General features: G+C 49.5%; 1 protein-coding gene across 2 annotated transcripts in view; it reads right to left on the reverse strand.

Moving 5' to 3' along the window:
• The window catches only part of PABPC1 (poly(A) binding protein cytoplasmic 1), a 503,278-nt gene that overhangs the window by 125,346 nt on the left and 350,288 nt on the right, over positions 1–27,644 (reverse strand). For both annotated transcript variants that reach the window (XM_069621444.1, XM_069621445.1), the window contains exon 10: positions 14,952–15,042. In XM_069621444.1, coding sequence (XP_069477545.1) covers positions 14,952–15,042 — 91 coding nt within the window. The remainder of the gene's footprint in view (positions 1–14,951; positions 15,043–27,644) is intronic.

The raw sequence follows: 27,644 nt of genomic DNA on the forward strand, positions 1-27,644 counted from the left end.
AGGCAAACGCCGTTGCCCAACTGGCGGAACCCAGGGTCGGCGATGTCTGTCGCAACGGTAATGGCGTGGTCCGAAGCCACCTCACCTTCCTGCAGGATCTCCAGGGCCTCTGTCCTCTTGTCGTCCGGCAGGAAGTCCAGCAGGGGAGCCAGTTTGTACCAGAGCTCCCTGTCGTAGCGGGCCACGATAGCCAAGGCGTTGGCCGCTTTAATCGTCGTCGCTGCCGACGAGATGACTCTGCGTCCCATAGCGTCCAATTTCTTTCCCTCACCGTCCGGTGGGGAAGTCGATGTGGAGGCCGCACCCCCCCCGCTTTCTTCCTGGCCGCCGCGGAGACGACAGAGTCCGGGGTAGGCTGCGCCCGGAGGCACAGGGGGGCCGTGTCCGGGACCCGGTACTTCTTCTCGTACCGGTCTCTTCTAGCTGGCGTCGTGGAAGGGTTCTTGAGGAGGGTGAGGCCCTCATCCCAAATGTCGTCCAATAGAGGCAATGAGAGGACCGTCTTCCTCTTGGCCTCGCGCCGCTGATAAAGGAAACCTTCCTTCTTCTCCTCAGGGCAGAGTTGAAAAAGCTCGGATGCCCTGGTGATCATGGAGTGGAACGATCCAATCTCGTCGGGCGGAGAAGCCCTGGTGGGAGGCGACGACGGTACATCCTCGTCGTCCGTACCCGTCGCTGCCGTGTCAGTCCCCGTATCATCCCCTCGGGTGGACGGGAAGGAGGGCTGGACGGGGCGCGACGGCTGAAAAGGAGGTGGAGGGTGGATCCTTCTTTTCTTAGTAGGGGGAACACCAGAAGGTCCCGGTTCTGGGTCCCCCGACGGGAGAGGTTCCTCCGTCGGCAACGGTAGTCTCGTCCTTATCTCTGAGCATAAGGACTGTATAGCCAACAAAATGGCCGTCGAGTTGTCTTGCGGTGCTGGCAGAGGGGAATCCGATGGGCGATCAGGGGCCCCGTCGGTACCCTCGACGATGTCGTCGTCACCTGCGTCGGGATCCATCCCGACGGGCCGGTCTTCTTCCACGCCGAGGCCGTGGCTTAAGACCTCGACCAGTTCCTCCTCCGAGGTTGAAGCCGAATCTACGACGACGCCCTGCCCCCCCTTTCTCTTCCCCTCGGGGGATTTCACAGGGGTCCTATCGATGGGCACAAAAGAGGACTCCCTCCGAGGTGGCAGGGAGACTCTGAGCCCCGAGGTCGCCACCACTGGTGTAGCCTGCACAGGCTGAGCCAGGGCCGCCGCGACAGTTTCGATAGAGGGCTTGGCCGGATGGATTAAGGCCTTAACCACCTTAGGTGCGCTCACCGCCTTATCCTTGAGGGGGGGGGACACTGCCTCGCTCCCCCTCCGATGGGGCCTTCAAGCTCGACCGGGGCCTCTCCAGGAGCTTCGCCGGGTGCTCGGCCTTCCTCTTACCCGACCCAGAGCGTTGGCTCGTGGTTGATGGTGCCGGGGAGGGTGCGCCCTGCCTGGCGCCCGTAGAGCCCGACCGTTCGGCGCTCCCGGTGCCAGCGGACTCGCGGTGCTTGGCCTTATGTTGGACCCCCGTCGCCGGGGCGTCCTCAAAGGTCTTAGAAGACCGCTCAGATTTCTTCTTCTTCTTCTCGCCGGACGGGCTCTTCCCTTCTAGCCAGTTGGCGAGACGTTAATGGCGGCCCTTCATGGTCCGCTCCAACATGTTGCCGCAAAACGCACAGTCCTTCTCCACGTGCGTCTTGTCCTCATGTAGGCAGTAGAGACAAAAAGAGTGTTCGTCCTCCTTGAAGACGTTCTGCAGCTGGCATCCAGGGCAGACCGTGAACAGCTTTCCGGGCGTCGAGCTTCCCTTCTCCTGGGCCATGACCGGGCCTGAGAAACTTCTGGAGTCCTCCAAAAGCGTAGCTCGACGAAATCTTCACCCTTGAGGGGCGCAGACGAATCCGACACGGGTCCCCGTTGATCGGATAGAGAGTCGGTGGAGCTTGAGGCTCTTTTGACCGAAAAAACGAAGTTTTTGAGAAAAAACGTGAAAAAATAGCACTAACGCTCGAGAGCAATAGCACGAGGATCCCAACACATGAACGTGCGGTAAAAATCTGAAGATGGCTGCCAGAGGTGGGGCTTAGGTAGAGGGCAGTCATTGGCTGTGGTCAGTATGACGCAGAGACCAGTGATTGGTTATTACTACGAAAGTCAGATCAGAAACGAAACTGATACTGGTTTTTTCTTTACCGAGGATTCCCAGCCTGACGGGGAATATTCATGAGCATGTGAATCCATGCCAGACCCCATGCTGGAGAAAAAAGGTTATCCGCATGACCCCAACAACTATCGGCCTATAGCCCTCATGGATGCGGCAGCTAAGGCGTTTGCAATTCTACTCTTGAAAGCTTCATTCATGCGAATAGACATCTATTCGAAGTACCAGGTGGGTTTTCATAAAGAAAAGGGAACTTCCCTTAATGCTACCTTAGTTGCCCACATCCTAGCGAAGTCAAAACTAACAAACTCAGGCCCCATATATATTGTGGCTTTAGACTTATCTTGCACCTTTGATTGTGTTGTCAGGGAAGTGCTCTGGACAAAGTTATTGTCACTGGGATTCTCGTATAGGCTTGTGCAATTAGTTGCAATGCTTGACGCAAATGACAATGCATTACTTACCGTAAAAGCATTTCTGATGGTTGTATCTGCTTAGATTCACATGCTGTGCATAGGTCCGACATCCAGTGGTCACTGCGGAGTATCGCATTTTGTTTTTCGTAGTCGAAAAAGGGGACGTCGACAAGGCGGGTCTGTAACACTAACCCTATAGTGACGTGCGTTGTACCAACAATCCCTCACGCGTCGAGGTCCCTCTGTTTGTATTTTTCTGCCCTGAGGGAGCCTTCTAGACGTGAGTACAGAAAAGAGAGAAATATAGAAAAGGATGTCTATGTTCCTTCCATCCTAGCGGGGAGGAAGGGTGGGCGCATGTGAATCTAAGCAGATACAACCATCAGAAATGCTTTTACGGTAAGTAATGCATTGTCTTCTGATGTTTGTTAATCTGCTTAGAATCACATGCTGTGCATAGACTAGCGAGCAGTACCCGGAGTTGGTGGTGGGTTATGAGAAGGAACAGTAGAGAAAATATGTCTTAATACTGCCTGTCCCACCTGGGAGTCAGATCTAGAGTGTGCATCTAGACAGTAGTGTTTTGTAAAGGTGTGCACAGAACTCCAGGTAGCCGCTTTGCAGATGGACTCAAGGGGAACATTTGCAATGAACGCTATGGAAGCCCGAGTGCCTCGAGTGGAATGTGCTCTTGGCTTGAAGGGTAGTTCTCTCTTAGCAAGAGTGTAACAGAGTGATGCATTGAACAATCCATCTAGATATAGTGGACTTTCAAACTGCATCTCCTTCTCTTCCTGCTGCCACAGAGACAAAGAATAGATTAGTCTTTCTCAGTGGTCTGGTTCTTTCCATGTAGAACATGACAGCTCTGCGTACATCTAGTGTATGCAGACTTTTTTCTCCCAAGCTGGAAGGGTTTTGAAAAAACGTTGGTAGTTCTATTGACTCGTTTACATGAAATTTCGAGATGAACTTTGGTGCAAACCTTGGGTGTGTGCGTAGAACCACCTTATCCTTGTGAACTGTTACAAAGGGGTCTAGTACAGAAAGAGCCTGTAGTTCACTTACTCTCCTAATGGAGGTGATGGCTATTAGGAAAGCAGTCTTAAGAGTGAGGTCTTTAAGAGTTGCCTTGTGCATGGGTTCGAAAGGAGGGCCCATGAGTCTAGAAAGTACCACATTTAAGTCCCATCCGGGAGCTAGGTTAGCTATCGGAGGGTGTATTCTCTTTACCCCCTCCATGAGGGCCTTGATAACTGGTATCTTCCACCACGACACTTTAAATTGGGAAGTGGTGTATGCAGAAAGTGCCGCTAGGTGGACTTTAATGGAATTGAACACTAGACCTAAATCCAGTAAATGGGTCAAGTACAGAACAATGTTAGTGGGAGAGCAGTCAACCGGGTTGATGCTCTTACCTTTACACCAGATGACAAATATTTTCCACTTGCTATAATAGCAGTGGCGAGTATTAGGTTTTCTGGCTTCCCTGAGGATGTCCATACATCTCTGCGGGAGTTGTAAATGTCCAAATTCTATGATCTCAGGAGCCAGGCTGCCAAGTTCATAGTCTGAGGGCATGGATGCAGTGTCCTGCCCTTGTCCTGTGACAGCATGTTGTACGGGCAGGGAAGTTTCACTGGGGGAGATAGGGACATCTCCATCAAGTGAGCGAACCACGGCTGCCGGGCCCACATTGGGGCCACTAGTATCATGGTAACCTGCTCCTGGTGCATCTTGTGCACCACTTTGTTGAGAAGGGGAGTCGGGGGGGAAAGGCGTAAACAAATTTCCCTGACCATTGAATCGACAGACCGTTCCCCTTGGACTGGTTCTGGGGGTACCTGGAGGCGTAACTTTGGCATTGTGAGTTCTCCATAGTTGTGAACAGGGCTATTTCCGGGAATCCCCATTGCGTGAAGACGTCTAAGACGATGTCTTCGTGCAATTGCCATTCGTACTCTTCGGGCAGGGGGAAGTCTCTGCTGAGTTTGTCTGCTAGCAGATTGAGTTCCCCTGGTACATGTTGTGATAGTAGGAACATGTGTTTGAGAGCCCACTTCCATATATTCTGGGACAGCTTGGACAGTCCTGGAGAGTGAGTGCCCCCTTGCTTGTTGAGGTAGTACATGGCTGTGGTGATGTCTGTGAGGACCATCACTGTCTTTCCTTGTAGGTGTTCCTGAAAGGCTTTCAGTGCTTTGAACACCGCTAGTAGTTCCAGCAGGTTTATATGCTTGGATGCTAAGCTCGGAGTCCACGCTCCGTGAGCAGTCTGATGGGATAGGTGAGCCCCCCCATCCTGTGAGGGATGCATCTGTGGTTAGAGTGGCTTCCACTGCGGGTGTGGCAAAAGTTTTCCCTAATAACAGGTTTTCTTTTGTCCACCACCGTAGCGAGAGAACCAAGGCCTGCGAGACCACCACTAGATCGTCCCATTGTCCGCTGGCCTGACACCACTGGCTGTAGAGCCACACTTGCATTGGGCGCAGGTGCGCTTGAGGTACCAAATAAATACATGACGCCATCATCCCTAGCAAGATCATTGCTTTGCGTACCGTCACCTCTCGACCTGCCACATAATGGGGGATCTGAAACAGCATGTTTTGGACCCTCTCGTTGGAGGGGAAGACAAGGCCGTCCTTTGTTCGAATTAGAGCCCCTAGGAATTGTTTGATTTGGCTGGGGTCTAAGCTGGACTTCTTTTCGTTGATGGAGAAGCCCAGTTGGGACAAAAGGTCTACGGTCTTTTGGGTATTGGAGAAGCATGTTTTGTAAGAATCCCCTGTTATGAGCCAGTCGTCGAGGTAAGGGTATACCGGGATGGATAACCTGCGCAGGTGGGCCGCTGCCACTGCCAGTACTTTCGTGAATACCCTTGGTGCAGATGCTATCCCGAAGGGTAGTACTCTGAACTGGTAGTGTTTGTTCTCTATCTTGAACCTGAGGTATTTTCTGTGCGCTGGCAACATTAAAATATGAAAGTATGCATCTTTCATGTCTAGTGTTGTCATGTAATCCCCTTGTGATAACAGTGGGATTACTTCCTGCAAGGTCACCATACAAAACTTTTGGGGTTTGACAAACTTGTTCGCTGGGCGTAGATCTAATACAGGGCGCATGGTTAAGTCCTTTTGGGTACAAGGAAGTACACTGAATAAATACCTTCTGTTACCTGAGATAGGGGGACAGCCTCTATAGCTTCTTTTTTCAGTAGCTCTTCTACTTCTTGAAGAATGGTGAGGTGTTCCGGTGTCATGCGTCGGTTCCGTGGGGGTCTGTACTTCGGGGAACCGTTGAATTCGATGCAGTATCCGTGGGCTATGGTGGATAAAACCCAGCAGTCTGACGATATTCCCTCCCATGCTGATAGGAACGATGTTAGCCGGCCCCCGACAGGTGATGCATGGGAGGGGACCCGAATCTTCGGGTCATTTGTTGGTATTGGGCGTGGAACCTTTGGGGCTGGAGCCGCGACCTCTTCCTTTGCCACGGCGTTGGCCTCTTTGACTGAACTGGGTGTTGTTACCCTGGTTAGAGGGCCAGTTGGTAGCAGAGTAAAATTGCTGTTGGTTTTGCTGCTGGCGTTGGCCATGAAAGGAGCGTCTATTGCCATAGCCGCGTCTGTTAGAGGGCCTAGAAATTTGGTCAAGAGTCTTGATGGTATCAAACTCTTTCTTCGCATGTTCTAGGGCCTCATCAACTGCTTTCCCAAACAGATGTGTTTGTTCTATGGGCTTATTTATCAGGGAAGCCTGGGTTTCCGGCTTAAATCCCGAATTGCGCAGCCAGACATGGCGTTTGAGAAGTATTCCCTGAACCAGGGAACGGCCAGCCGTCTGCGGCATCTAAGGAGTTCTTTACGATGCCCTGGTTTACAAGAGTTCCCTCTGAGATTATAGCTAACAGGCGTGAACGCAGGGGTTCTGGTGCGTCCTCTGCTTCGCTGCGCAGCTTGCTCCACTGTGCATCTGCGTAGCTAGCTAGTAGGGAATTGTTATTTGCAATCCTAGTTGAGAAGGCGGCGGAGGTCGTGATTCTCTTCCCAAGTGCATAGAGCTTCTTGCCCTCTGTCAGGTGGTGCCTCACTAGTGGATAGTGGTACCCCCGCTCTTTTTCTTGTATTAGTAACTACGAGGGAGTCCGGAACAGAATGTCCTCTGATGTACAAAGGGTCAGAGGACGAAGAGCTTTTCTATCCGAGGGTTGACCCCCCTCTGACTAAGGCAGGATTGGAAAGGGAAGGAGTTATTCTTCTCTTTATAGAAGCCAGGAGCGGAATAGACTGAGTAACAGGGGCTTTTTCTTTAATAACTTTCTCTACAAAGTCTATGTCAGGAAGAGTTTCCCCTGTGTCTATTTCAAAATGCGCTGCTGCCTTGCGCAATAGTGCATTAAGTGAAGGTTGGTCATCTATGGGAGAGGTGTTTCCAATAGGTGAATCCTTGGGAGGAGAAGGGTGAAAGACATCAGGGTCTGAGTGCACTGATGGGGATTGCCAAGGCTGCACTGATGGGGATTGCCAGGGCTGCGAGGTAGCTGTATCTTCTTCAAAAGCTCCTGCACTAGTGTAAGGATCTTCTTCAAACCCCTCTTCCTCATGTTCTTCCTCTCCACCCAAACACTCATCTTCCTGGAGGTATTGCTCCTCTTCAGTGAGGTCATATACGTCCGTAGAAGGGGGAAACAGCCTAGGAATCTTGACCCTAGGGTCATCCTGGGGCCATTCTCTTGGTCTTGTGTGTGGGTGGGTTTTGGCTTCCCAAAAACCTTTCCATTTTCTCCATACAAGAATGGAGTCTTTCAAGGGTCTCATGGGGGACCCCTGAATAGTCTAGAGGGGGGAAATCAGTGTTTTCACCTTCAAAACGCTTAGAACGCTCCCACAACGTCGAAGAAAGGTTTCCGTCTCCCTCTGAAAAGCCCTCCGGTAGTTCAGAAGTGCCCTTAGATGAAGGGGGCAGTTCCTGGCTACTCTTGTGCTTTTTCGGCGTTTCTATAGCTTTTTGTGCGGTATTCGACGTTTGTTTCGTCGTCCGCTTACGTTTGTCTTCGGAAACAATTCTCGCCAGGCTCTCGACAACGAGTTTGTCAGAGAGGGCTCTGGTGTCGACATTGCCTGCGTTACGCGTTGTTCCTCGACGGCCGCTCTATGGAGCGTTACGTCGGATGATTTTGAGGTAGCGCCCGTGTTTGATGAAAGCCCAATCGCTGGTCGCGGCTGCGTTTGCGGGTGGGGCTTGAGACCCTTACGGTCTGAGGTAGACGCCGGAGTGCCCTGCGTCCCCTTCGGCGCTGATGGATCCTTCGTCTTCGACGAAGAAGAGCCGTGGGTTGTGTGCTTAGGCCTATAGGGTCTATGTGCGTCCTTGTCGCCGGGGTGTTCATCCCCATAAGCAGGGCGTGAGCCGAGCCCGTTGGGGCCGGGGACGGACGTCGAGGAGCGCGAGCGCTCCTTCTGGGGGTTAATGACTTCCGTAACGGACGTCGAGTTATCACCCTCCTCGTCACTTTCTGTAACAGCGGCAGCGGGTGAGGAAACTGACTTCGACATAGCGTAGTCCGGCCACCTCTTAACTTTTCGTTCTTTAAGAGTTCTTGGTTTCAAGAGCTTACAGGCCGCGCAGCTGTCCTCCTTATGATCGAGGGGCAAGCAACAATTACAGAGCTTGTGTTTATCCTTCCAAGTGTATTTGCCCCTACAGCGTGGGCAAAACTTAAAAGGTGTCCTCTCCATAGCTGAGGCAATAATAACTGGTGATAACAACCCCAAGGGAAAGATAGGGGAGAAAGAAAGACATTCTCAAAGAGAAGATAAAAGTTCGAACCCCCACTCTCCCTACTGTATGTTGGCCGGCGAGGCCAGGCCACGTGTTAGGCAGTGCCAAAGGATCTCCTTCGTCTCTTCCCCTCTGTCGAAAACTTGCTCGGCGGAGAAACAGCTTCACAGCTAACGTCGAGGGGAGGGATCTTTAACAATATAATAAGTATAATTAAGGACCGAGGTCCGTAGTAAGTATTTGCAATGTCTCTCTAGGAGCTCCGCGTAAGGCGACCAGAAGCTGGGCGGAAAAAAACAATCTGAGGGACCTCGACGCGTGAGGGATTGTGGGTACAACGCACGTCACTATAGGGATAGTGTTACAGACACGCCTTGTCGACGTCCCCTTTTTCGACTACGAAAAACAAAATGCAATACTCCGCAGTGACCACTGGATGTCGGACCTATGCACAGCATGTGATTCTAAGCAGATTAACAAACATCAGAAACAACATTTCAAGTTCGGGTCACACAAGATAGTACGCTCACTCCTCCCTTACTCACAATGACAGGAGTCAAACAGGGGTGCAATCTCGCCGCAACTTATTTAACCTATACATCTGCGATATGGATAAATTGTGGCTAGATCCATCAATGTACCTGGCGAGACTAGGCAAGTTAAAGTTACACTGGATTTGTTTTGCCGATGATATTATCCTGTGGCAGGACACCACATGGTCTACAGCAAAAGCTAAACAAATTACAGGAATTTGCCAATCACCATAACTTGCGGGCTAATTCCTTAAAATCCAAGATCATAATTTTTACTAATAAAAAACGGATAAAGTTCTATCACTGGAATATTGCCAGAGCATCAATTGCAGCCTAAAAATTAAAATTGTCACAGATGCGAATAGTATACAAGAAATATTCTAAGTTCTCTATGTTGCCCGTTGTCGATTTTTATTTACTGAAGGTGGAACCAATCGTACAGTTCGGTCTGGATACTTGCCTCTTAGATTTAGATGACGTATTAAACACTCTCCAGGGGCAATTATGGAAGCGTACATTGGGTTTGGCTTCTGCTGTTCCGAACTCTATTCGCCACAAGTTGGGGTTTTCATCCCTTGCATCAAGATTTGCATGGCGTAAATTAGCAAGGTATGCAAAAATGCTGGTTCCCCCACAAAACACTTTATAAAGACCATAACATATTGAGAGATTGTAATCCCTCATCTATTGTGGAATTTGCTGATCAAATGAATAAAATATTAGCGAAAATGAATTCAACAATTGAGGATCTCACCCTAGGCTTACCCAATGTCAAACTTAAGTTGTACGAATGGGATTGGATTATTACTATTGAGACTAACAAAACCTACTTTGATTACGAACAATGAGAATTTCGATCTCCCTTATATAGCGAAATTCCCTTATGAAATAGCTACAAAAGTTTATCTTAGGTTCAAATTGATCCAATTTCATACGCTTGAATGAATTCAACATTGGCACAAATTTAGTTCTGGTAATGTTGGAACTATCGTTTTTGTCTAAATGGGGATCAGTTTGAAATGCTAAAACATCTTGTTGTTTACGGTCCCTATTAAGAAGTACGACGCACTCAATTTGGTGTTCATCATCCGGAGCCGACATTTCTAGCACGTCATTTATTCTGGGAAAGATGTTTAAGGGGAGACTATATTAGCTTAATTGTGGCTCTTACAAGTTTGCTATTTAAAGTCGAGGAAGCATTGGACACGGTGAATATGCTTATAATCTAGAGTGGTTATTCTCCGTTTTGGACACTGGGGTGGACCTCCAAAAGTGTAAAACTGAGTTACTTTACACAATGAAATCATAACTATGGGACTCATGTTGTATGGTCTACCATGGTGTAACTTATTTATTTTCTTACTCGTTGATGTTTTATGAAAGATATTACTTGAATGTTGCATAAAAAATTATTAACTACTTTACAATTATATAACATGCTTCGTATACCCAAAACTTGCACAAAGAAGCTCAACGAAAGTTATTTACCTTATGCTGATGTTTTAAAAATGTTCATGTCTTAAATTCTACTCTCTAACTTGTCATAGATATGTAATATGTCAGTGGTTTTTATATTTTCAAGATTCATGAAATTATTGGCATTATTCATTTTGTACAAAAAACAATGTTGTAAAAGTGGACTATAAACTAAATACAATAAAACATTTTTTTTTTAAAGTAGGGCCAGAAGCTGTTAGGATTAAAGCAGCTACAGTAAGTCTCCAGTGAGAACAAACAAGCCACAGACAAAAAAGCTAAGTACCCCTTTTGTCAAGACAGTACCTTAGGGTTGGAAGACTAGGATCCAGCTGGCTTCTGTTCCTGCAGATGCAGGGCCTCCGTCGTGGCGAAAAGAGGGAGACCGTCTGGGGACGCCCGCACTGCGGTTTGAAGGTAGGAGGTAGCTATGGGCTCTTTTCAAATCAGCGGCACTTCACGGTTTGAGCTACCGGTCAATAGCACCACTGCGGTTCTTGGACACTTGGAGGGCTCCCCCCCCTTGCTCCTAGGGTCCAGCACTCTGTTGAGGTGGCTCAGGCTTGGGTCGTCATGCTTCAGGAGGGTCCTTAGGATCTTCCTGGAGTTCAGTCCGGACGATGCACTTGTTTCTGGTGTTCCTGACCCCTGGCACTCGGGGGCTTCAGCATGGAATCCCACCAAAGACCAATCGAACAAAAGGGTTAAACCTGGTTTGGCGTGCAGAGTAAAACCCAAGAAAGACCTCACAAGCAAGAAATGGCGAAAAAAAGACCAGGGCCATTTTGACAAAATGGGCAGCCATGGGTGTAATACTGCAGCTGAGAATTCAGCATGCGGTAAAAATACACAATGGTAGGAAAATTAAACCACTGCCACCAGCCATTAAATGTAGTGAGGGTAACATAAAAATGTTACATGAGTAAGTAGGCAAAGGGGCTACTAAGTAACCCTCCCAGTACTTCCACAGTGATTTGAATTAACTGGACCTACAGATAAGTAAAGTCAAAATACAAAAGGTGATGCCTGTGGCGTTTGTTAGACTCCAAAATCACAGAGACACAGAGTTCAAATCAGATCAAAATTACATGCGCAAGTGAGAAAAAATGTCTCACTCCAGAATAAAAATAAATTAAAAGTCCTAAAGTCCAGCAAAAGAGCTGAGGGTCTCTAAGGTTGAAGGGAATTAGCGCAGAAATGAATTCTCCCTAACATGCAGACGTTGCACTCTACTACAGATATCTCGATCCCTGGCTGTTTCTGCAGCAGAAAAGAAATACAGCCAGTCGGTGAAGATGCTCCAGTGGAGTACGTCTCGGAGTAAGCTGGTCCCACTAACCCAGTGGTCTTCAAACTTTTTATGCCATGCCCCCCAGGAGCAAAAAATACTGCTGATACCAACCTCCCAGGGCAGTCGTCTGCCCGGCAGCCCCTTCGGTTAAGGGCCCCAAGGCAAAGGGCAGCTCCAACAGTGGCGGCTCCAGAGGGCGTCTGCAGGTGTCCGCAGGGGAAGCCAGAGACCAGCCGTCAACCAGCAACGACTAGGACTATTTCAGAAGGAGTGGCGGGTGGGCGAGCGGAGAGCAATTACTCTACCCTGGAAACCCAGCCACTTAGCATACTTACCTATATCTGTACACTACTGTGACTACATTGCTCTGCCTTCCTCTCTGACTATACAGGACCCTCAAATTTAGCTGTGTTTAGCCTTGTACCCAAACTGCATTGTTAGGTGTAGGTCTCTCCCACTGTCTAGTAATCTATCTGGCGGTTTTCGGTCATGTAGACAATTTGCATTGTTAGTTAGCTTTAGTTAGTCTGCTTATCATACGCTGATAACAGCTACAGTAGGTAACCTAGGACCACCACTACAGGACGCTCAATTCTAGATCCGGACAAATCAGCAATTGCTCACCCCTCTAGCGTGGACACAGGCCGCAGGCACGGCCAAACATCCATGCACAATAGACCACGTCTACGGCTAAGCAAATCCGGCCTAGTTTCGCACACAGCCGTCCAGACAAACACCTGACGTACGACAACAGCTCTGCCACTAGCATACAGCGTTCACCACCATCTGGTATAGCTGGCCTCACAGACTCTTAACAATCGCAATCTATCTCTAACCTCAAGAGAACCCACCCATGTGCCTGACATCGACTGGGCTGCTTAGTCAAACCTTGCCAGCTACCAAAGTCTTAGAATGGCAGACATGCACACATGCATCTAAGCTAATCCCCTAGAATCTCTAACATCGACTATGGTCACCAAGGGCATTGAGGGCACACAAGTGGGGAAAGTGCGCTATATAAATAATACAATAAATCTCTGCCAGCAGGAACAGTATAACAAGCTACAACCTATGTGGAACAAGCAATATCAAAGTCAATGGGGTTTAGAAGAGTGCCTTTAGGGAGCCAGGACAACCAAAGTCATTTGGACAAATGATTCTGATGCACTTCTTGGATCAAAGTCTTCCACAAAGTTAGAGAGTTCAGAAAAATCCAAAAAAATCACTTGTAGGGGCACAAGCTATTCAGCCTGTGTAAAGGGAGTTCAAATCAACTCGAAAAGTTAAGCAGGTGAAAGTCTCAAGTGAGAGCACGCAACTTAAGACTGGAAGTTAAGTACCCCCAGGCCTGAAAAAGTACCTCTGGTTGTAAGAAAGGCGCCCAACTGGATCTCCTCTTACCGCCAAGCAGGCCCTGGTTCCTGAGCCTCAGTCGTGTGAACAAGAGGGAGGACGCCTGGAGTGCTCCTGCGGCAGTCCTCAGGATCATCGTCGGCAGCTAAGGGTTCTCTTTGGGTCAGCGGCACTTAGCGGTTTCAGCGCTTTACAAACAGCACTGATGCGGAACAATGGACAACGGTTGGCCTTTCTGTGGTTCCTCGGTCCTACACTCTGGTGAGGGGACTCTGGGTCTGGAGGTCTTGCTTCTGGAGGGTCCTTCGGAGGCTCCTGGAGCTTTTAGCCCGATTTGTTACACGGTAGACATTGCACTCTACTATGGACACTCGACCCTGGGCATTGGGCTTCTGCAGCAACGGAGAGGCACAGCAAGGCAGGGATGGTGCACAAGAGGAGTTTGTCTCGGGGTTAGTTGGTCACACTAACCCAAGCGGAGTAGAAGTTCCATCTGGAGCTCCTCTGTTGAGATGAAAAAGGAGGTCAGCACAGCAGCAGTGCTTCACACCAGGCAATTCAAAGGTCCAGTAGGTTGCAGCGGGCTTCTGCCACGGTTTCTTCGTCGGGTGTTTCTCCCAGTAGTCAACTGCCTCTAGTCCCAGAAAGCTCACCTTTTAAGCAGGTTTTTCCCATTCATGAACAGCCTAGGCTGTCAAGCAGCAGAGTGGCTCACGACAGCCAGCCAGCCAGCCAGCCAATCAGGACTAGTTCCATTCAGATATTACTAGAGACAAAGGACAGGGGAGTTTTCGGGTCCTCCCCCACATCCTGTGCTTCAACACACTGGAGCCAGGGGCGGGCTTAGGTGTTGAAGCATGCCAAAGACAGAAAACAAAAGCTCCAACCTGTCTCAATGCAGAGTAAAACCCAAGAAAGACCTCACAAACCGAAAATGGCGAAAATAAAGACATGGGCCATTTTGACTAAATGGTCACCCATGGGTGCTGTATTGCAGCTGAGGGTTCAGCCTGCGGTAGAAAAGCACAATGGTAGGAAAAAGTTAATCACTGCCACCAGCCATTAAAAGTAGTGAGGGTAACTACAAATGTTCCATGAGATAGTAGAATAAAAGGGGCTATTAAGTAACCCCCAGCGCTCCACATACGATGGGGTGTGCTGGACCGAAGTAAAGTCAATTTCACTTAACTCTTCTTGGGAACTTTAGTTCACCCAAGAAAAGGTATTTAAACCTTAAGAGAAACCCAAAGGATTTCTCAGTGAGACTGCACTAAAGGTGCTGTGTGTCACCATACAAAATGCAGATGCCTATGGCGTTTGTCAGACTCCAAAAACAAGGTAAACCCAATCAGCTAAAAACACATGAGTGAGAAAAAGGTCTCACTCAAGGGTTAAAATTAAAAGGTCCTAAATCCAGCAAAAGAGCCGGGGGTCTCCAAGGTTGAAGGGAATTAACAGAAAATAATTACACTTATTATCTGAAAATGACTGCATGAGCTCTGCTTTCCTGACCATGTCGAGGGTCAAGAGGATGGAGATAAGCAGTCCTAAAAACGATAATTTCATTAGTAATGAAACACAGCAAAATCAACAACACTTGTGTTCAGTAACTGATACATGGTCAAAAACCTGAGAACATATTCAACATATCAAGACAAGTAGGCTCTGACTACAGACCACCACAAAGGGTTAATAGAAGGTTCTTCTCAGAGGAAAGTAAACTTTGTATTCCTGGACTGTAATTATTTATACCTGTCTATTTGCTACATTTGCGTACCTTAGGCTAATTTAATCATCATCATCATCATCATCATCATCACCACCACCCCCCCCACTCCAGAGTGGATAGTCTATGTAGATTGCATAAATACACACAAACTAGAAGTGTTAGAGGTAGAAAGAGTTACTCAGATTTGACTTACGATGGGGTCTAGCCCCCTGGGCAGTCCACCGAGGACTTGGTCTCAGCTGTGCAAGCTGGCCGGTAGGGTAATAAGCTGCACGGTTCTGTGTCTGTTCAAGAAAAAACAATGTTTCAGTACACATTATCCACATAAGGACATATTTTCATTAAGATGAAAGTTAAACAAACTGCTCTTTGTTAGTCCTGTGGCAATATGCTTGATGAAGTCTGCTAGTTAACAGAAGTGGAGGCCACATACGATACCATACCTGCCCCTACATAAGATTTAATTGTCGCACATTAATTAGTCCGACTTTTCTCAAACAAACATTGTGGCCTGGCAGGAAGAGTGGAGGATGGTGGGTCATGACTGAAGAGGCTCCATGGCCAAGAATAGGATACTTACAATGCAAGTGCATTTCTCCAGTATTGAAGTTTTAAAGATTAAAATGCTTTTAATATTCCCACCTCAGAGGCTATAAACCACCGGAAGACATGCATTACTCACCGTAATAGCTTTTCTGATGATTGTATCTGCTTAGATTCACATGCTGTGCATATAGTCTGACATCTAGTGGTAATCACAGAGAATTGCTTCTTTCGAGGATCGAAAGGGGACGTCGACATCGGCGTAACTAACCCTAACGCGACGTGTAGTGTACCCAAAATACCCCATGAGTCGAGGTCCCTCCGATTGTGTTTTTTCTGCCGTGAGGGAGCCTTGTCGTCACTAAGTGAGTACAGAAGAGAAAAGGTGTAAGATGTCTATGTTCCCTCTACTCCAAGAGGGGAGACAGGGTGGGCGCATGTGAATCTAAGCAGATACAATCATCAGAAACGCTATTACGGTCAGTAATGCAGGTCTTCTGATGCTTGCTCTGTTTAGAATCACATGCTGTGCATAGACTAGCGAGCAGTAACCAGAGATGGTGGTGGGAATTGAGAAGGAACAGTAGCAAAGATGTCCGCTTGTCCCACCTGAGAATCAGACCTAGAGTGTGTATCTAGGCATTTCAGTACAGGCGGCCGACGCGAAGTAAGGAAGCCCTTCTGGGCATGCCTCCGATTTTGGAGCCAACTGGGCCCCCAGGCCCTCGGAGCGTCCCTCTCCCACCCCGCACCCTCTTCCTGTTTCCCGCTCCCCTCCCGCCTCCCAACCCGCCCACCCCCGCTCTGATTGGGCCGTGAGCCCCAGCTGGAAGGGTCTAGCGACCCTCCTCGCGGCGGCCCCTGCATTTCAGTACAGGCGGCCGACGCGAGATAAGGAAGCCCTTCTGGGCATGCCTCTGATTTTGGAGCCAACTGGGCCCCCAGGCCCTCGGAGCGTCCCTCTCCCACCCCGCACCCTCTTCCTGTTTCCCGCTCCCCTCCCGCCTCCCAACCCGCCCACCCCCGCTCTCATTGGGCCGTGAGCCCTTCATCACAGGTCCTCCCAGGGCAGCCCTCTGCCCGGCAGCCCCAGCGGCTAAGGGCCCCAAGGCCAAGGGCGGCTCCAGGAAGTGTCAGCAGGTGTCCGCAGGGGAAGCCAAGGAAGCCACCAGACACCGACAAAACTGTAAGTGCTGGCTTGGGTGGGGGGTAGAGCAATTACTCTACTCCAGAAAGCTCCTGCCACTCTCACATACCTTTCAATGGCCTGCAGTCTAATGTTAACCAGCACCATTGCCCTAGAGAACCACACAGATTAGCCTGCCCCTCATCTAGCCAGAAATGTGATTGTTAGCTTATGCCACACTTAGATGGCTTCTCTAATAGCCTCTCTGTGAAAGTAGAATATAGAAGTACATTTAGAAAGTTGAATTCAGAAGTGTACCCAATAGCTGTGAAAAGTTGCATTTAGAAGTGCGCCCAATAGCCTCCCTGTGAAAAGTACTATTTAGAAGTGCGCCCAATAGCCTCTCTGTGGATAGTTGAATCTAGAAGTACATTTGGAAAGTTACATTTAGAAGTGTGCCCAATAGCTGTGAAAAGTTGAATTTAGAAATGTGCCCAATAGCCTCTCTGCGAAAAGTTGAATTTAGAAGTACATTTAGAAAGTCGCATTTAGAAGTGTACCCAACAGCTTCTCTGTAGAAAGTTGAATTTAGAAGTTACCCAATAGCTTCTCTGTGAAAAGTTGAATTTAGAAGTGTGCCCAATAGCCTCTCTGTGGAAAGTTGAATTTAGAAGTACATTTAGAAAGTTGAATTCAGAAGTGCACCCAATAGCTGTGAAATGTTGAATTTAGAAATGTGCCCAATAGCCTCCCTGTGAATTAGAAGTCTCTGAAAGGGCATGAAACCCATCATATCTCACCAACACGCTGACTCTCTCCTTACATCACCACTCAACTAGAACACAGAGATACTATGACACCATTCGGTATAACTGTTCTCATATCAACATTCGCTGCTCACTCCACATCATTCTAAATAATCACTGCTGGTTACACACCCCCCAGCAAGGCGTTCTCCTCAGGCCTAACGCAGCCACATCCGATCTGGATTAATCCTGCCAGAACGAACACATACTCCTGACCTCTCAACCACCACACCTACCGCTAGAAAGCAGCTATTACACTGATACTGCACGAGCTGTACACATATCTGGTGCTCACACGCACCTTTTTGACTCTCTCTTCTCTCTCTCTACTGATATGAACTTCGGTTCCCAAGGGCGTTCAACCTACCAGTGCCTTCAGACCATACCAATGGTATATAAGGCGCTATATAAATGCAAAATAACAATAACAATAACAACAATAACAATAGTGTTGTGTAAAGGTGTGTACAGAACTCCAGATTGCTGCTTTACAAATAGACTCAAGAGGAACATCTGCAATGAATGCTATGGTAGCCCCTGGGACCCGAGAAGATGTGCTTTAGGCGTGAAGGGCAGATCTCTCTTGGCAAGAGTGTAGCACAGTGTGATGCAGTTTACGATCCACTTTGAAGCTGATTTAGAGAGTGTCCCCTTCTGCATCAGCTGCCACTTGTCTGGTACTGTCAGGTTGGAGTGCCATATTCTTTACATATAGTATCATATACTCATTTACATTGGGTCAGGGGAGACACATTTAGTATAGAAAGGTTTTAGGAAGTTATTATGGGTTATATTTTTAAGCAGCCAATTTTGCCCTTAACCTTCATTGCAGTCTATGGAAATTGCCCCAAGCCAAGATGGAGGTTCTCAGTCTAAATTCTGATTGGATGGGGATTGTTTATAGGGAGGACAATGAACATTCTAAACTGCCTTTCATCATCCTTGCCCAGCTGAGAGGTTGTGTGCCTTGTTGCTCCTGCTTAACTTTGTCAAGGGTGACAAGTTTCTAGCAGTTGAGCGGAAGATCTGAAAGTATAACAGGAGTCGTGTTTGGAGTTGGGTGGAGACACAGGACAGGAGTCAGAAACTTCCACTTTTTCTGAGAAAAGAAGTTTTCAAGTCTTATTCACAAGATAAGTGACCTTCCAGTTTTGTTGAACTTTGTAAAAAGGTTATATTTATCTAAGGGATTGAAATCGCAAATCTGTATCTAAAAAGATAAAAGCGCGTACGTTTGTTTTTATCGCTACGTGTCAATTCAAACTAGCGCGTGCGTTTTTTGCCCGTTACTTTGAGCCCGCGCGTGTGTCTCTGCGTGTGAGAGTGAAGCGCGAGCGTGTACTTTGGACTCGCGTTTACTGTTCGTTTACGCGAGGGTTTTTCTGTGTGATAAAATAAGCACGTGTGTTTTTTCTCGCGATTTGGTTATTTGCGCGTGTACGTATTTATTCGTGAGTTGGACTTTAGCGCGTGTAATTTTTATCGCGTCTTGGACTTTAGCGCGAGTGCGTCTTACCCGCGAATTGAATCGTCAGCGCGTGTGCGTATTTCCCGCGACTTGGAGGAAAGCGCGTGCAATTTTTATCGCGTCTTGGACTTTAGCGCGAGTGCGTTTTTCCCGCGAATTTGATTGTTAGCGCGTGTGCGTATTTCCCGCGATTTGGAGAAAAGCGCATGTGATTTTTCTTCCTGCGGTTTTGGAATTTAGCGCGTGTGCTGGCTTTCCACGTGAAGATTCCATAGCAAGTTAAATTCGTTCCTGAGAAAAAGACACTCTACTAAGAAAATATTAAAAACAAATACAAGAACTTAAAAGAAATTCCTAAAACTTATTTGAAGACCTTGTTCAAGAACCTTAGAGTTGAGCAGACTAACTACTAAGTTAAATTACATTCATGGACCTACTGAGAAGGCTGAATGATCTATAAGATTCTGGTCCACAAGTAAGGAAGTCTTGTCTGCTTATCACTTCTCTGGGCATTCTGAAGAGAAGTACCAGGTATGGTTTTTAAACTATTTTGGTAAAGGATTTAGAGTTTAAGGTTAGTATAGTAACCCATGAGTAATGAGGTATATTGCATGTTTATGTTTTAACTACAGGTGAAGAACCAGCGAGTTGATAGCTTCCAGCCTGGTGTTTGTTTCTTTGTCCCTTCCCCCTTTCCCCTGAAAGTGAGGTAAACTGAGCAGTTATATTTATGTCAGCTCAGAGTGCCACATTTTGGGTGGATTGTCGGGGGTTCAGCAGCTTCTGCAGACACCAGGTTCTCAGCATGACACCACTGAAATGAAAAACTGGGTTCTCTTTTAGTGGTCTTGTCTTTTCCAGGTAATAGATCACCGCTCTCCTCACATCTAGTGTGTGGAGGCTTCTTTCTGCCACGTTAGTGGCGTTTTGGAAAAAGGTGGGTAGTTCTATGTACTGGTTCACGTGGAACCTTGATTTAAATTTAGGCGCAAACCCTGGGTGAGCGCACAGGACCACCTTATCATTGTGAAGTAGGGGTCTTGAACTGAAAGGGCTTGCAGTTCACCAACTCTACTTATTTAAGTATTTAAGTGGTCACCACCAAGAAGGCAGTCTTGTAGGCGAGTGCTTTAAGGCTAGCCTTGTGCATAGGTTCAAAGGAATGCCCCATTAGTATAGCAAGTACAACGTTCAGGTCCCATCTGGGAGCTGGTTTGGAAATTGGGGATGAATTCGCTTTACCCCCTGCATAAAACATGCATTACTCATCGTAATAGCATTTCTGATGATTGTATCTGCTTAGATTCACATGCTGTGCATATGGTCTGACATCCAATGGTAACCTCAGAGTATTGCAGCTTGGCTTTCGGGGACCGAAAGGGGACATCGGCATAGGCGTGTCTATAACACTATCCCTATCGTGACGTTTGTAGTACCCAAAATCCCTCCCGCGCCGAGGTCCCTCCGATTGTATTTTTTCTGCCATGAGGGAGCCCAAGGCTATAGTGAGTGAGTACATAAAGAAAGAAAGTTGTAAGACATCTATGTTCCTTCCACCCCAACGGGGAGGTAGGGAGGGCGCATGTGAATCTAAGCAGATAAAATCATCAGAAGAACAAGTTACTTTCTTACCTGGTAACGTTCTTTCGATGGGATGGTCCGACGACGTATTCCATATCTATGACATGTAATCACCACAGCTGTGCTGCTTCGGAAACTTTTTTCCTGGCGTCTGCGTCCTGCGTCGATGACGTCGATGCGCCGTCGTCGAGGACCTCCTCCGACGTCCGACGTCATCCGATGTGATAAGTAGGACGCACGACGCCCGTAGCCTCAGTTGTAGTTTTTTCCCCCAGAACGTGACACATTAGTCAACTGCCAGTCAGACACAAAGCCTTGCGGAACGTAAGCTGCAATCGCAAAAGAAATTCTGCAGTGGGGAAGGCAGGGCGGGAGCGATATGGAATACGTCGTCGGACCATCCCATTGAAAGAACGTTACCAGGTAAGAAAGTAACTTGTTCTTCGAGGGGATTGGGTCCTCCGACGTATTCCATATCTATGACAGACTCCCAAAGCAGTACCAGAGCAAGGAGGAGGGAAAGAATTTAGAATCAAAATTTAGAATAGCCAATCAAATAGCAGAGCAAAGGACCGCCTTGCCAAAGGCCAGATTCTGCCCTCGGATGGAATCGAGGGAATAGTGACGTACAAATGTATGTACTGAAGACCAGGTGGCTGCATCACAGATGTTGCGAACAGGAACACCCCTCTGCAGGGCAGTAGATGCAGCCACACCCCTGGTAGAATGGGCCCGCAAGCCAGCCGGTGGGTCCCTACCCGCCAAGCGGTAACACTCCGAGATGGCTAAAATAATCCAGCGAGACAAAGTCTGTTTCGTCACAGCTTGCCCCAAACTCTTTCCAGCGTAACCAATAAAGAGTTGATCGTCCACTCTGACCCGGGACATGCGTGAAACATAAAAGCTTAAAGCTCTCCTAGGATCAAGCCTATGGAGCCTCTCCTCTGCCTTACCAGGATGCGGAGGAGGATAGAATGCCGGAAGAACAACCTTCTGGGCTAAATGAAATTCCGTCACTACCTTCGGAAGAAAAGAAGGACGAACTCTAAGGACAACCCTGTCCTTGTGAAATACAGTGAAGGGTGGCTGAACTGAAAGTGCCTGTAACTCACTCACTCTGCGAGCGGAAAAAACACAGTTTTCAGAGTTAACAGCCTCAAAGGGCAAGAATGTAAAGGCTCAAACGGAGCACCCATAAGAAACTTAACAAGGTGTAAATCCCAACCGGGCACCAGGAAAGGTGACGGAGGGAACTCATTAGTGAGCCCTTTCAGAAACTGTGAAATTAAAGGGATTTTAAAGTAAGAACACTCTTCAGACGAGCGCTTAAAGATGGACAGCGCCGCCAGGTAACCTTTAAGGGTACCCACTTGCAAGCCCCTGTGGGCCAAAGAAAGTAAAAAGGACAGAACCATGGGGATGTCACATGCAAAGAGATCCACATTCTGAACCCTGCACCAGTCGCAAAACTTACGCCAACGGTACAGAGACTTTGTTGCTGGCCTTCGGGCCGAAAGCAACACCTCCATCACGTCTTCAGGGAGGTCCCAATCCTTCTACCTCAACCTTTCAGAAGCCAAGCGTGAAGGTTGAGGGATCTGACCTCTGGATGGAGAACCTGACCCCCCCCCTCCCGTGAGAGCAGATTGTCTCGGTAGGGAAGACGACGTGGAGGGCAGATGGACAAGTCGAGAAGGTCCGGGTACCACGTCCTCCGAGCCCACGCCAGAGCAATGAGGATCATCCGGGAACCGAACTTCCGTAACCTCCGCAGCACTTGCGGGATGATGGGGACTGGAGGAAACGCATACAGCAGCGGGAATGACCACTCCACCACAAACGCGTCTCCTAAGGCTCCTTTTGGAGGAAATTCCCACGAGCAAAACCTTTCGCACTTCCGGTTGACACTGGAGGCGAAGAGATCCACTTGAGGGGTGCCCCAAAGGGCGAAGATCTCCAGGAGAATCTCCTGAGCCAACTCCCACTCGTGAGAGATGGCGCTCTGCCTGCTCAGAGCGTCCGCCGTCATGTTTTCGTCTCCGGCCAGATGAACTGCCCTGCACAGAGGAAGTGACCCTGCCCCCACCCCCCCTTTTTGTTGAGGTAGTGCATGGCCACTGTGTTGCCCGTCAGGATCAGGACATTCTTTCCTCGCACAGTCGGCAGAAAAGCCTTCAGGGCTAGCCTGACGGCCCTCAGCTCCAACAGATTGATATGGAGTCTGGACTCCGACGGAGACCAACGACCGCTGACTGTCAGCCCGTTGGCATGAGCTCCCCATCCCGTGAGGGATGCATCCGTCACGATCGTCACCTCCGGCCAGGGAAGCCAAAATGGGGCCCCCTTCATCAAGTTGCCTTCGACGGCCCACCACAGAAGGTCCCGGGCGACCGAGGGCGGCACCAGAACCGAGTCCGACATCCTGCCGGAGGACTGCGACCATTGCGTCTTGAGTGCCCACTGCAAAGATCTCATCCGCAGGCGAGCCTCTGGCACCAGAAGAATGCAGGATGCCATGAGGCCAAGCAACCTCAAGAACTCGAACGCTGGGAGCGTCTGGGCATGCTGAAACTTGTGCACCATCTGCTGAATGTGAAGAGCCCTCACCTGGGGAGGAAAACACTGCCCCAGGGAAGTGTCGAGCACTGCTCCGATGTACTGGAGCCGCTGTGTTGGCGTCAAATGGGACTTCTTTAAATTGAGGGAGAAGCCCAGCCTGTGAAGGGAGTGGCAGGTGACGGACAGATGATCCAGGACTTGCTCGGGAGAGCTCCCCCTGATCAACCAATCATCCAGGTAGGGGTAGACGTGAATCCCCCCCCTTGCCTGAGATGCGCTGCCACCACCACCATGAGCTTGGTGAAAACCCTCGGGCGGAGGTCAATCCGAACGGCAGGACCCGAAACTGAAAGTGCGAGTCGCCAACCGCGAACCTCAGGTACTTCTTGTGCTTGGGATGGATCGGCACATGGAAGTAAGCATCCTTGACGTCGAGAGACACCACCCAGTCCTGAAGCTGAAGGGCCTGGAGGACTTGAGAGAGAGTAACCATCTTGAACTTGTCCTTCCTGAGGAGTTTGTTCAAACCGCGCAAGTCCAAGATGGGTCTCAATCCCCCGTCTTTCTTCGAAATCAAAAAATAAGGGGAATACCATCCCTTGTTCCTCTCTGCTACAGGCACCAGTTCTATGGCGCCTTTCTCCAGCAGGGCTTGAATTTCCTGCGCAAGGAGCGGATCCGGACTCTGCAAAGAGAGGTTCCCCGGTGGATTGTCGCGAGGCCTGTGCCGAAAAGGAAGACAGTAGCCGTGGGTTATGATCTCCAGAACCCACACATCTGAAGTAATAGCTTGCCACTCTACAAGATGCTGCACCAGCCTTCCCCCAACCGGCGAACCATGGGACATGGCCTCATGACTGAGTGGGAGCGGCTACGGCGTTACCTGAGGGCAAAGAGGCAACTGCCCGAGCGGCCTTGGCACCACGGGTACCCTGTCGTCCACCTCTGGTACCCCTGCGTAGGCCCCTTTGACTTCCAGCTCCTCTCGCTTTACTGAAGGACGAGTAATAGCGAAAGGAACCACCCCTCCACTGCTGTCCCCTAGGACGAAAAGGCGGAGGTTGGCGAACTGCAGCGCCCAACGACTTCGCTGCAGCTTTTGAGGTCTGCAACCTCTCAAGGCTCTCGTCAGCCTTGCTGCCAAACAGGTGTTCACCGTCAAAGGGCATGTTGAGGAGCCGGGACTGCACATCAGGAGCAAACCCCGACTTCCGCAACCACGCAAACCTGCGTATCATGGTGCTCGCCGCCATGGACCTACTGACGCATTCAGCTAAATCCAAACCCGACTGAACAGACTCACATGGCATCCTTACCATCCTGGACCATAGCAAGGAAACCATCCTGTTCGTCCCCTTCGGGAATATGTTCAGCCGCTAACGCAACACAGTTCCACAGAGTGTGCGTGAAACGAGACAAGGCACAAATGGAGTTGGCCGCCTGAAGCGCCATACCACCAGAAGAAAACACTTTCTTCGCCCAGCCATCAAAACGTTTGTCGTCTCTATCAGGAGGGATGGTAGGGTACGACGCCTGCTTTGCCGGGGCCGCCTGCACCACCAAACTCTCCGGAGTGGGGTGCCTTGTCAAGTAGCAGGGGTCGCTACTGGCTGGACGGTATTTTCGCGACAAGGATCTGCCCACCGCTGGGAGATTCTCCGGAGCAGTCCAAGCCGCAGCCGCCACCCTTCTCTGTAAAGCCATATGGAACGGCAGTACCGGGTCAGTTGGGGGACCAACATCAAGGATGTCCGTCAGATCATCCTGCACAAACTCCCCTAGGGGAGCAGACCATCCCAAGTACTCAGAAACCCTAGCCATAAGGCGCCAGTACGAGGAATCGGCATGAGAGCCAGGCTCAGGCCTACAAAACTCCACCTCCGGAGAGGTGTCCAGTCCACTGGCATCATGCAGTGACTGCCTCAAATCGTCAAACTGACTATGGCCCGAGACAATTTCAACAGGAACCTGACTAGGAACCAGGCCATCAGAATCCTCATCCGCCTCTGAAATATACTCCAGGTGGCGAAAAGAAGGCACCCGAGAGTGCTTGCTCTTAACCAGAGCCTTCCTAGGGGGTCCTCCCGTGCCACGGGGTACCTCCGACACGGAAGGCGTTGATGGCGTCGAGAGAAGTGTCGAGAGAACCGGCATCGGCGTCGAGGAAATCGGCGTCGACGTCGGATGCAGCGCCTCCAGCATCGGTGGCGTCGACACAGCCCTCGAAGCCGGAGCCCCGACCGTGTCCTTCGACGACCTGAGCGTCGACGGCTTCGACGACTTCCTCGGAGCCGGAGCCTCGAGAAAGCCTGTCGACGCCCTCGACGCCTCAGACGTCGATGTCTTCCTCGAAGACCTCACAGGTGCACACGGTCTCGAACGCGTCGAGGACCGGGACATGGAATGGGTACGTCGAGAACGAGTCTCCTTGTCCGAACGGGACCTCTCCCGTGACTCGTGCCGACCACTCTTGCGAGCGGTGTCTCTCGACCTCTCACGGCTGACCCCACTCGGGGGCGCGGACGGCTTAGTACCCTGCGACTCAAGAATCGCCAGCATTTTCTTCCCGAAGGAAGCCCATTCCTCCGGCGTCGCACGGCTGGTGGGGTAAGCGACGTGCCGGGCAGAGCCCTCCTGGAAGACGACCGGTGTCGGCGCTTCCGAGAATGCCTCGAAGAGGCTGAGGAGTGGCGAGAACGACTCCTAGAAGGAGACCCACGAGACTTCCGACGATGACGCGGAGAGTCACCCCTCGAATCATCCGTCGAAAGCCCAGCAGACTTCGACTTCCGGGGCTTGGACACCCGACCTACCGACAACAACTTCTTACGTTCGCGTAAGGCTTTGGACGTGAGCGACTGGCAGTCGATACAGTCATCCGTGTCGTGGGCCTCCCCGAGGCACCAGAGGCAGGCGTCGTGCGAGTCCGTCACCGACATCTTGGACCCACACTCCCCGCACTTCTTGAAGCCCGGACGCGGGGTCGAAGACGAAGTAGAAGACATCTTCACACAAAGGATTTTCACAAAACGAACAGGTTCGAAGAACCGAGAAGAACAGAACTCCAAAGAGTAGAGGCATTTAACCGAGAAACACAAAGCAACACGTTCGCGGAAAAAACGGAACTGAGGCTACGGGCGTCGTGCGTCCTACTTATCACATCGGATGACGTCAGACGTCGGAGGAGGTCCTCGACGACAGCGCATCGACGTCATCGACGCAGACGCCAGGAAAAAAGTTTCAGAAGCAGCACAGCTGTGGTGATTACAGGTCATAGATATGGAATACGTCGGAGGACCCAATCCCCTCGAAATGCTATTACGGTGAGTAATGCATGTCTTCTGATGTTTGTTAATCTGCTTAGAATCACATGCTGGTCATAGACTAGCGAGCAGTACCCGGAGTTGGAGGTGGGTTGTGAGAAGGAACAGTAGAGAAAAGATGTCTTAGTACTGCTTGTCCCACCTGAGAATCAGACCTAGAATGAGTGTCTAGGCAATAGTGTTTTGTAAAGGTGTGTACAGAACTCCAGGTTGCCGCTTTGCAAATGGACTCAAGAGGAACATTGGCAATGAATGCTATGGATGTCCCAGTGCCTCCAGTAGCGTGTGCTCTAGGCTTGAAGGGCAGTTGTCTCTTAGCAAGAGTGTAACAGTGTGATGCATTTGACAATCCACCTCGAGATCCCCTTCTCTACCAGCTGCCACTGAAACAGAGTTTAGTCTTTCTTAGTGGTTTAGTTCTTTCCAGATAAAACATGACTGCCCTGCGCACGTCTAGTGTGTGAAGGCTTCTTTCGGCCATGTTAGTAGGATTCTGGAAGAAAGTGGGTAGTTCGATTGACTGGTTCACATGGAACTTCGAGATGAATTTAGGCGCAAACCTGGGATGTGTGCGCATAACTACCTTATCTTTGTGGACTGTCACAAAGGGGTCTAAAGCAGAAAGAGCCTGTAGTTCGCCAACTCTTCTGATAGAAGTGATAGCCACTAGGAAGGCTGTCTTTTAAGTTAGGTCTTTCAGACTTGCTTTATGCATAGGCTCGAAAGGAGCTCCCATGAGCCACATTCAGATCCCATCCAGGGGCTGGGTGAGATGGGAGGATAAATCCTCTTAACCCCTTCCATAAAGGCTTTAATCACCGGTATTTTCCACCACGATACCTTTTGCTGCGATGTGGTGTAGGCTGACAAAGCAGCCAGATGAGCCTTTAGGGAATTGAAGACTAACCCAGAGTCCAACAGGTGGGTTAGATACAACACAATGTGTGAGGGTGAGCAATCGATGGGATTGACGCCCTTGGAATTGCACCAGATGACAAAACGTTTCTGTTTGCTGGCATAGCAATAACGTGTATTAGGTTTCCTTGCTTCCCTGAGTATGTCCATGCATCTCTGAGGGAGTTGCAGGTGTCCAAACTATGATCTCAGGAGCCAGGCTGCTAAGTTCAGAGTTTGTGAGCATGGGTGTTGTAACGCTCACCTGGTATCCACGGGGGCGTCACTCAGCCTGTTCTGACCTCTTACGACCTCAAACCCTTTCCTGGAGTCTACTCGACTGGAGACTGGGCCTGAAACACAGGATTGGTAGAGTTTAACTCCCTATTGTCTGTGTGCTTGAACCGCTTCCCCAGGGTCCAACCCTTCCCTTTGATCCACAGCTCACCTTGTTTTCTTGGAAAGTGGGCTCTCCATCCTGCTTTCAGCACAGGGGCGTGTTGATTGATGCAGGCTCGTTGCTGCCTAGTTACTTCACTGGCAAGAGTCCGACAGTTAAGTATAATGAGTCTTTTGAACAGTTCTC

Source organism: Ambystoma mexicanum, chromosome 5q (assembly GCF_040938575.1).
Source record: "Ambystoma mexicanum isolate Mex_15411 chromosome 5q, UKY_AmexF1_1, whole genome shotgun sequence".
Taxonomy (NCBI): domain Eukaryota; kingdom Metazoa; phylum Chordata; class Amphibia; order Caudata; family Ambystomatidae; genus Ambystoma; species Ambystoma mexicanum.